The sequence below is a fragment of the Oreochromis aureus genome, linkage group 16 (genome assembly GCF_013358895.1).
Source record: "Oreochromis aureus strain Israel breed Guangdong linkage group 16, ZZ_aureus, whole genome shotgun sequence".
NCBI classification, from domain to species: domain Eukaryota; kingdom Metazoa; phylum Chordata; class Actinopteri; order Cichliformes; family Cichlidae; genus Oreochromis; species Oreochromis aureus.
Window position 1 is genome coordinate 19325329 of NC_052957.1, and position 11061 is coordinate 19336389.

General features: G+C 38.5%; 1 protein-coding gene across 1 annotated transcript; it reads left to right on the forward strand.

Annotated features, from left to right (window-relative positions):
- Positions 1–2164: 2164 nt before the first annotated feature.
- Positions 2165–6686, forward strand: LOC120433581 (nectin-4-like). The gene is made up of 6 exons (XM_039600001.1): positions 2165–2415; positions 3529–3876; positions 4001–4303; positions 5373–5466; positions 5578–5732; positions 6341–6686. Exons 1-6 carry the CDS (start codon positions 2346–2348, stop codon positions 6538–6540), a joined length of 1170 nt encoding a protein of 389 aa, XP_039455935.1. The 5' UTR covers positions 2165–2345; the 3' UTR covers positions 6541–6686.
- Positions 6687–11061: the final 4375 nt, after the last annotated feature.

The window sequence follows — 11061 nt, forward strand, 5'->3', positions numbered from 1 at the left end:
CTTCCGGTTGTAAAACTAGATGGTCTGTTCACAGACCTGCAGCTTGATTGTCATTTTCCTGAGAACACCAGAATTGGTGGGTCTGCTACTGGCGCCTGAACCATGATTTTCTTTCTCAGTCTTTATGCTGGTGCAGTGGGACCTGGGTTAGGCAACAGGCAATTCCTGGGTGACAAAAGCACTGATTTTGTGTGTGTTCCCTAACCTCCACTCTTTAATGTTTTGAATTGTTGTTTGTATATATTGTTTATTGTTTATTTCTTCTTTTCTGGCTGATATGTTGTGTGTTTTGCATTGCTGCGTTTGAGAGAATCCATCGACCAGAACCAAATTTCTGTATATGCGTTTTCCATATACTTGGCCATAAATTTGATTCTGATTCTGTGCATTTGACACCACCAAATGGTCCACATAGTCTGGTAGCAGTTTAAAGGACACTACCCACCATCTCATCAGAAGCATGTCTTATCTCATCCTACCAGTAGAGAGTGAGAGTTAAAACTAGAGAAATAAAACCAGTCAGTCTTGTTGGGGGTCGTCGTGTTGCCTCTCCAGTGCAATTGTTGCCACTTTTATTTTAACCAAAGCAGGTGAAGTGGATTAACAGTGGTTCATGCTTCCTAACTGGACAGATTGATATGTCTGAAGTTTGGCTGACTTTCTGTTATACACTATTCTTCAGTCCCTTTCTTTTATTTATTTGGTCTGAAACAGTGTATTTTCATCTGAATGAGTATGAGTGATGGGAAATGTTTAGTAATATGAATGAAATGAAATGTTTCACATGATCTATTACATTCTATTACATTTAGGAATTTTTTTTTAAATTTAAATGTTAAACATCGTGTAGAGGGGAAAGCAGTGCTGGAACCAGAGAGAAAGCAAATCTATGACTATGTTGTACTGTAATTTGAATACATTAGTACCCCCTCCCTAACTTTTTAAAACAAAACTAAATAAAATGATAGAAAGTCTGTACAATAATATGTACCGAGTAAAAATCTGCAACCAAAGAGGAATAATTCACAACCCAAAATCCTGTGATGGGAAAAAAATACAGCTGGCCCTTTTTTTCGTAAAAACAAAGTTGTCAGGTCTGTGATCCAAAGTAATTAAATGCTAAATGGCCTGTATTTATATAGCGCTTTACACATCCAGTCATCCACCCATTCACACACACATTCACACACTGGTGATGGCAAGCTACATTGGAGCCACAGCCACCCTGGGGTGCACTGACAGAGGCTATTAAATTAAAACTAAAAGGTTCAGGGATCCCAAACAAAGGCATACTGTTAAAGCAACGGGGAGGGTGGAGATGGAGGAGCGGGCCAAAGTTCAAATGACTAACAGTTCTAAATAAGTCGAAACTTCGATAACATTTAAAATGACAATGGAAAGTGTGACACAAATATGAAAAAATGTATTGTGTGTTCTTCTCCCAAGTGGGCAAATTATTGATATAGCCTACAGTGTTTGGTGATTTCTCACTTGAGTCTAGAAGTGATTCTAAATTTCAGCCAGTAACTGACTGCAAATGATTTTCACCCAAATATTAAACACAATTCTTATTTTAAAAATTGCTCAGTTACTTTAAGACTCTGAAAGTGAGGCACTTTGTAAAAATGTATTTGGATGCTTCTCGTGGCTTTTTCAAGTGAACTTAAACACTTTTCATCTGGACAGGTGTAATCCCAAAGAAGAAGAACAATTAGTTTCTTTTTCTTGTATTCTTGTTTAAATTAAACACTTGTTAACAGTGTTAATTTAAGACATACTTAGTGGTGTGTATGAGCATTTTGTAACAGGCATAGCCTGTTTTTTGTTTTTTTTTCGTCACCAGCTTTAAGGTGGTTGAAAATCTTCGTCGCTGACTCTGAATTGAATATTTATGTTGATGCCACTAACAGGCATCATAAAACTTGTCTTTAACAAAACTGTACCGGAATATAAAGTGATCAAAAAGTACAATCAAAGAGGAATGATCATCAAGGAAAAACTTCTGGGATGCAAAACAATAAAACATTTGAAAGCAAATTTCTTCATTCTGTGATCCAAACCAAATAAAGGGCAAAGGACCAGATAATTGCAACCCACTTTTCTTTTACTTGTACCTTCCTTGTTTTTTACAACCTGTTCCTCTCTGACTCCACCTTCCATAAGTTTCGGATCTCACTCGCAGCTCGGACTTGAAGCTTCCAAAGGTCATCACTTCTGAAACGTGTTTCTAACTTGTTAACTGAACTCAACCCTGGTGTGCATGGGTAGCTGCTCGCAGGAAAAAGAAAAGCAAATGGGTGGACTTGTTTGCGTTTTCGAGAGCAGTTATTTCAGGAAAAATTGAAATGGGTCGTTTCTTTTTGGCACCTTGCCTGGTGCTGCTGGCTGTGCTCCTGCTGGGCAGCGGTGCTGACGGTATGTAGAAAGATGTTTTCTTTATTCACGCATGCTGCACTACAACACCACTCATATAACTACAGTCATAGATCAAACGGCAAAAGCTAAGAAAGATGCGGTATTTGTAGAAACAGATTCATGTGTCAATCTCAGTCGGCGTGTGCCAAACAGTCTGTGCGCGTCTATTCAGATTTACGTAACGTAACGTAAAAAGAACAGACGTGTGCACCTTAGAACACACACGCATCAACACTACATATGAGCGAGCGGAGGGATGTTTGGAGTTGTTGTTTGGATGTTTGGAGGAGGAGTTGACCGTCCGATTGGGGTCTGGGATGTGGGGCTTTCCTGCTACTGGGGAGTCGGGGGCGATCTCCTTGTCTCCACTCCAGGGAAAAGTTAACACCTCCTTGGTCTAGCTGCAGTTTCCCCCTCTAGGGGAAAGGGTACCTGGACCTGGGGTTTAGAGTATATTTGAGGAGTGTGATTGTGTGTACAGATGCCCTGCAGGTACTTACAGATCATCGTACTCATTTAGTAACTTCCTAAGCAGAATAGATTATTCCAACATACTCATTGGATTTCAATATCCCTGAGCACATGAGAAATGTGTATTCCCAGACTAGGTGGCAGTAGTTCCTGGAGGTTGCAGTCTCTTGCTGGGTGAAATTGGTTACAAATTAGGTGCTGCACCAAAAACTAAGTGTTTGGTTGAGAGCAGATTGCCACCATTGTCTGTATTTTTCCATGTTTGTCTGTGAATGCTACTACTAGCTGAGCAGTAGTACATCTTGAAAAAGCGTGATGCAAACCAAAATTAAAGCCACAGTGTTCAGTCAGTAGCTGGAGCATAAAATATAATACAGCTGACCCATTTTTTTTATTTTTTCCACTACATGGTTTTTGATTGTCTGTCCATACAGTGTGAGGTTGAGTCCAGTGTGTCATAAATACCATCAAGTGTTCTTGTAACACATAATGATTAATGTGTTATGCCTTGCATCAAAAAAAAATGAGGAGGCCAATTACAAGTTAACTTATACTTTCGTGTTTAATCCTGTAAACCTTATTGGACACTCTATTTCAACCTTTTCAATTCCCATCATTAATACTTCTTCATTTACTTCGCAGCTCTGCAGGTGATTGGTGGAAGCGTGACAGTGGTTCAAGGAGATACAGCTGTCTTACCTTGCAAACTCAGACTCATTGACTCCACGGAAGACTTGACACAGATTACCTGGCAGAAGAGGACCAGAGAAAAACCCAGTAATGACAATTTTATAACTGTCGGACCAAGTCAAGAACCACAGTTTGTCCATAGACGTGATGATCGATTTAAATACATCGGGAATTTTAATGACAAAAATGGAACTCTCCAGTTATCCAATGTTACCCTGAAGGATGAAGGCAGCTACACGTGCATCTTCACCTTGTTTCCCGGTGGAACTAAGAAGACTGAAATACCGCTAAAAGTTACTGGTATGGAAGAAAAAACAACTTTTATTTAAGAATATTCTCTGTGATTGTGTGTAAAACAGAGTTATGAGTTATTCTCACCATCTTGCTTGTATGTCAACTTATTTGTGTGCTGTAACTCTCCTAGTGCCTCCTTTCACAAGTGTGATGGACAATCTTCCCACTTTGGGCACAGAAGAGGTTTTATTTGTTACGTGCACAGCTGCGGGCTCCAGGCCTCCTGCAGAGGTGAGGTGGCTCACTGGTGTTTTGGGAGACAAATTGAGGACGACAACAAATTACATCCATTATGGCAATGGTACGACTACCACAGTCAGCTCTCTGTTTGGTGTACCTACCAGAGAGATTAACGGCCACCAGGTCCAGTGTGTCATCAGCAGTCACGCCATATCTACAGAAGAAACCCTGCCCTTCATCATACAGGTCTACTGTGAGTATCAGCTGCTTATGTAGTTTATTAGTTGTGTTCTTTTGTGTTGTTGTCCATTTGGTCATTTTAACTATTTAATCAAATTTAAAAGATTCACAGACACAGCTTGGATAAAACTCAGCAAAAAGATAATGAACGGAAGTCAGCAAAAACCTTTTAAAGCAGTCAAATGACTCATTGCTATTATTTTACTAGCACCTATTAATTCCAGTAAGGCTTCAGTAGAAGAAGAAACCTGGATGAAACTCTGAGTACAGATTAGAATGGATGGATGGATGGATGGATGGATGGAACATAAATCGTTTCAACCATTTCCACTGTAAAGAGTCTTAATGTGGGACTCACTGAGGTCATTGTACCTCGGTTTTGGAGCTTTTGCCTTTTAAATGAGCTTTAATCAACTTAATCTTCATTCTTTCATTTTTCAGAGCTTGTTTGAGCAATTCAGGGTAATTTTTTTGAACTGGAATCTCCTATTAATTATGATTCTACACAACCTATTCTGCAGAGTAATGTTACTGAACATTTGCAATGATCTGTTTCTGGCCTAGAACTTCTATCATGACAAGACACCATGTCACAAAGTGAAAGCTGTTTCCAAGTGATTTGATAACCTTGACATTGAGTTCAGTGTCTCTATGTCTGAGCTCCTCATTCATTCGATCCATGTACACAATGGGAAACTGGCAGGAGGACATTTGTGGGTAAAACTGTAAGCAAAAACAATTGAGGCTGTTTTGAAAGCATAAGTGGGCTCATCCACTGTGTTTTGTGTTGTGCTGCTTCTTGTCAAATGGATCCCAAAAATCATCACACAAAATTTTTTGTGTGTCTGTTAGTGAGCCAGTGAAAATAATGAATGTAGCATGATGATTTGTCTCTGTTGTCAAATACTGGAGAAAAATTTCTTTTTATTTTCTTAACAATGTTCTGAGAAACAGGATGCTGTTTTGTGAAATTGCAGAAAGAAAAGGGTAAAATAGTAGTATCAATCAAGTAGTATCAAATTTAGTATCATTAATATTTCCTTAATTCTGGATAAACACAGTTCTCTCTCTATTTTCTGCAGTCTCTCCCACAGAAGTGAACATGAAAGCAATTTCAGGGCACTCATTTGAGTGTGTGACAGAAGCCAACCCAAATGCAAACTTCACCTGGAGCAGGTAAAGTTTGAATTTGCTGAAAGATTTGAGCCTTTGGGATAAATTAGTTTGAACAACAGTCTCCATGTTTGGATCGTGTGAATGAACTCAGCATCATTCATGTTTTTCCAGATATGGCCAGTCTTTACTACCATCTGTTGTAAAAGTAGAGGGTGCAAAGCTACAAGTGCTGAGTCTGACCTCTGATCTTAATGGCCTCTATCAGTGTGAAGCATCTAACACATATGGAAGAAAATACGGTCAGCTCTATGTGCATGTGGCATCAGGTAAGGTCAGGTTGGATTTACCTGTACAGCTTGTTCAGGTTTTTTGGATTTCCTTATCCTTATTGAACTTACGCATGAACTTCATAAAACTTATGAAAATACAGCTGGAAGTCCAAAATTGATGCCTCCTTCACAGCTTTCCAAAGCTGTCCATTGGGCCAGATTGGAGTCTTTCGTGGGACAATTCTAGCCTTATGTTTGACACCCCTGCCCGAGAGCCAAGTTAATGAATGGATGACTGATGCTCCACCCAGTGCAATCGGCTAGTTCCTTCAAATGAGATTGGTCTCATTTAATTTTGTATTTATCAGTACAACAAAATTTGTTTAGTGTGTTATTTGTGAATCTGTGGGATAAGTATTGAATGCTGTTGGAATGTTGTCTGAGTCATCTAAATGTGAAATATAAAACTAAATGCCAGAAAAGTGAGAGGGGGTCATGTGATTGTTGGGTTTTTCTTTGCATGCATTGTTGTAGGGACTATCTTACAATATAAAGAACATTGAGGTGACTGCTGTTGTGATTTGGTGCTGTATAGATAAAATTGAATTGAGAGAGAACAAGAGATCATTTCATTCTCATTATATTTTTCCTTCTTGTCTCTGCAGAAGCATGCTCTGCTGCTTGGGCCTTATTTGGTGTTTTGCTTTCCCTGAATGTCATTGGAGCAGCAGCATGGTGCTTTCATAAATCTGGACATTTTCAAAGGTGCTTAGAACAATCAACCTCAATATACTCAATGTGTAGCATAAAATGTTGTTCTCCTGACATTAAAGATCAGTATCATGATCACATGCAGAAGAGGTAGTACTACTGATTTTATATTTATTATCTCATGCATTTTGCACCAGAATTCTTTGATATTTCTTCAAAAAAACATACAAATTATCCTGCTGCATGAAACAAAATTTAAGTTTCTTGCATAATACACGAACAAAACTTCTATTTTTCAATTTAAAAAAAAGTGACGTTACACAAATAAGCCTGACAACTTGTATTTATCAAGTTTTCTCCTTGGGCATTTATTTCTGTTTTACTATTCAGTAAATTTAGCCTTATTAAGTATTTGCGCCAAGAGCATTTCAAACAAAATTTAAAACAAACTTTTGGTTTCCCTTGCAACACAGCAGAACTATGCACAGACTTACCGCTTCAACTGAGCCTCTTCTAGTTATTAATGACTCTTCTTATGAAATCACAACAGTGCGATGGGCTTGTATTGGACTATGACCATGTAGATTTTTAATAGTTTCTAACCACAAGAATGCAAAATATTTAGCTTTTTCCGTGACTGAAACATTGTCTGCCATTATTGCTGCTAGGCAACAGGTTTGAAAATGGATCCAAAGGATTTACCTACGAAATAAAAATTTACAGTGTTTTGCTTTTGCACAAAAAAGCAGCCCAATTAAGAAGAGCAGTAAAAAAACAAGAGGAAAACAATTCATAGTCTGAGAGAAAACTTGAAGGAATTATCAAGAAAGTGCAGGTAAAACAATGCAACAAACATGACATTGCAAGTTACATCATCTTAAAGTACCATATTTACTCAGTTTATAACCAATATATTGAATATGTCATTTAATGTTAAAATACATTAAACGAGTTAAAGTTCTTATAAGATCCATTTTTATCACCTTGGATGATGGTGGAGTCGAACTCAGGACATTCCTGCTATGAGACAACATTGCTAACCACAGCACCGCCATCCTGCCCCAAACAATAAACAATCAAATCCAATTGAAACGCAGACTCTCAGGTTTAATTCAGAGGGTTGGACGATAATATTTCTTCTTTATACACTGTATAAACTCAGTTGTCCAATTAAATTTTCAGAATTCCAATTTCAAAATCATCATATATTTTACATATGATGTTCCTACAACTGATATGAATTCATTTTGTATTGTTAAAGCTGTATGTTTCAACTGAAACTGATGTGTACTGTAACTGAAAAAAGCATTTTTCATGTCTGTGATGACACTAAAAAAACTGTATTTTATGTCAGTCCATTAAATAAAATGAATGCTGTGTCAAAAATACCCTAACCCTGTGATGACATTCTCCTCTATCCAAATGTATTTAATTGCATATCCAAAGACATACACATCCTTCCAAATTCACCCAACACCTTTCATATTACACTTTCCATCTGTCACATTGCTCTACAATTTTATATCTATTACATGATTATTACATATAGTGTGTTTGTAATTCCTCTTAACAAGTTTATCACAATGAAGACAATTTGTGACATTTCAATTTAACATGACTTACCAGCCATGTTTATAGTTTGTTGCAGTAATGTTTACAATAATGTTTATAACTTTTAACAAATATTAATTCACTGAATTCCACCTCTTGGCCAGCTATATACAATCTAGTATAAAAACAATATACAGTAAAGTGTCTGTGCAGGAAATGGAAATCAGCTTAGATAGTTGTGAAATATCTACTGATACCTTGTTGAATCCTTATGTAGATGCAATCGTGACACCTTTGTACAATTACTAGGCTGGACTGAGCCCACTCAGATCAGTGCAAATAGAACTGTGTTTATTTACAACACCGGCTGGAATATTTACATGTGAGATGTCGAAGAGGGGTCCAAGCAAGGAACAGCACTTCACCAAGGCCTTAAATAGCATTAGGGGCAGTCAGCGAGGATGAGCATCAGGTGAGTAGATAGAAGATGAGGGATCCAGGAAGGCACAGGTATCCAGACGCTGCCCTGATGAAGAAGGTGAGTACCAGAATCAGCGCAGCCACAAAGAACCCTGACAAAAGGGCAGCAGGTCGTCTGATCATGTAGACTAAGAAAATCTACTGAAGTTCACATTAGAAACTATTGTGAGTTGTGATTCCTTTCCCCTATGGTGAGACACTAGGATCGTTTAAGAACTGAAAGATAGAATCAGTACCACATGGAAGCTCCTGTCAGGCATCATAGCGGCTAAGATGACTCAATGGCTCAGGTGGGGCACAGAAAGAGATTGGCAAGAATACCAGAGGTGCAAAACGCCAGGTACTGGTAAACCGAGCAAATGCAAGACTAGGGAGACCTGCCTGTGCACTACCAGATTGATTACAATATATATACAAGATCAACAGGACCCTAAAGAGCCTTCATCTGGAACTCAGTGGGGATGTGGTGGACAACACTAGAGGCCAACTTCAAGCCCATAGCACAAGTCACCATCAAGTGTGGAATCTACCAAGGAGATGCTCTGTCCTCACTGCTTTTCTGCATAGACCTGAACCCCTCAGTGAGATCATTGACAAGACTGGTTGCGGATACCGACTACGGAATGGAGCAATTGTCAGCCACCTCCTGTGCATATATGACATCAAGCTGTATGGCCAAGAGTGAACGAGGCATCAATTCCCTGATCCATACCACCAGGATATACAGCAATGACATCGAAATGTTGTTCAGACTTGAGAAATGTAGTTGGATGATAACTAAGAGATGGAAGGTAGTTAGAACTGAGGGTTTCGAACTACCAGAAGGCAACATTGCATAGAAGACAGCTACATCCCACAGGCAAATGGGAGCCATAAGATAAGATAAGATAAGATGACCTTTATTAGTCCCACAGGTGGGAAATTTGTTTCGTTACAGCAAAAGTGCAAAGTCATGTAGCAGAAATTGTCATGGTCCTGAGCCTGCTGACTCAGTGTTTTGTGTTTCTTTATGCTTTTGTTATTCTGATTAGGTATTTCATTATTATTCGCCATTTTGTTAGGTTTCTGTTCTGTGCCTGTCCTGGTCCCTCCTTCCATGTCCCCCCTGTCTGTCCATGATGTCATTATGCCTGCTTATGAGTCTGCGTCTGTGTCTCTGTCTGTCGTGTGCTTCCTGTTTTATTTTGTAGGTCGGGGTCCTATGTCAGTGCGTTCAGCTTTGTGCTCTCCCTGTCTCGTCAGTGTAATCAGCGTCAGCCGTGTCTCCCAGCTGTTTCCTCTTCGCTCCGTTCACCTCTTGTATTTAGTGTCCGTGTCTTCCCCTACTCAGTGTCGCGTCGTTAACGTCTGTTCACCCTCTTAACTCCCTGTGTGTTCTGTTTGCCTGTCTGCCAGTTTTGTTATTTTCCAGTATAGTTAGTTTTCTGTTCCAGTCACCCCTGCAATAAAGCTGGTTATTCTGATTTCACTTTCGTTTCCGCGAGTCCTGCATTTTGGGTCCTTCCTCTCTGCCTGCCTGCACACAGCTATGACAGAAATTAGAAAACACTGGAATGCAATAAAATAAAATAAAAATACTATACAATAGAATAAAATAGAATAATCTACCCAATAGAATAAAATAGAATACAAATGCTATATACTACGGTGGCCCTGAGAGGCAAACGGACTGCAACTTCAGAAAACACTTGCAAAAAGAAAAACGCTGCAAAAAGAAAAACACCTGCAAAAAGAAAAACGCTGCAAAAAGGAAAAACGGAAACATGTCATACAGCTTTCTTTGACAGAAATGAAGGAGAACATATTTTGTTCATTTGTTTCTACACGAGCTTTGTGTGATTTGATAAGTATCTGAGGCTGAGACCACAGGACTGTAAAACATGATTGTTGGGCTTCATTTCTGTACTGAACAGTCATTTTAAGATTAGCTAGTAAATAACAATTAGCTAATGTTGTTCATGAGACTAAAGTCATCTCACAGCAGTGAGTTTGAACTCCGTGTCAAATACTGAGCTTCAGTAAAGATTCAAGTTGCAGTTATTTATATTTCCTATCACCTTAAATCTTCACTCAAAGACAAGTATCTCTGACAGTGTATATATAGATGTATGATATATAAGAGACAAACATTGTTCTTTCAATATGTTGGCATTACTAAATTTGGCTCAATGCTTATATGTGTAAAAAGAAAATATACGAGCTGTGATAACTGTTTCTGATAGAATGAAGAGTAGACTGATATATTAAATATTCCTTTATTGGGTGAGAAAATCAGACCATATCATAACTGCTTTAAGTCATACAGAATAGATATCAGAGCCTTAAACAGGCTGACTTCTGCTAAATGGGTCAAACTGGGCAGAAAGAATACAAACACATAACATCCTTATAGAATATGATGTAACACTATAGATCAACTTACCTCAGAATATATAAAGCATATAAACAATTACAGCAATATGATGCCACAAACACAACAAATCCAAAATACTCAAAGCTTCATAGAACTGAAACAAACATTTATTTTTATCTCCATTCTCACACTTTAGGTTTCTGAACATTAAACTTGTTGCTGCCTTTCATAGTGTGTAACTTGAAGGCCCTGAGTACTTTCTCCCACACTGAAAACACTGGAATGATCAAA

Coding starts and splice junctions, on each gene's coding strand:
- LOC120433581 (XM_039600001.1), top strand. CDS start 2,346: ATGGGTCGTTTCTTTTTGGCACCTTGCCTGGTGCTGCTGGCTGTGCTC. Junction 3,877..4,000: donor AATACCGCTAAAAGTTACTG/GTATGGAAGAAA, acceptor TAACTCTCCTAG/TGCCTCCTTTCACAAGTGTG. Junction 5,467..5,577: donor GCAAACTTCACCTGGAGCAG/GTAAAGTTTGAA, acceptor ATGTTTTTCCAG/ATATGGCCAGTCTTTACTAC.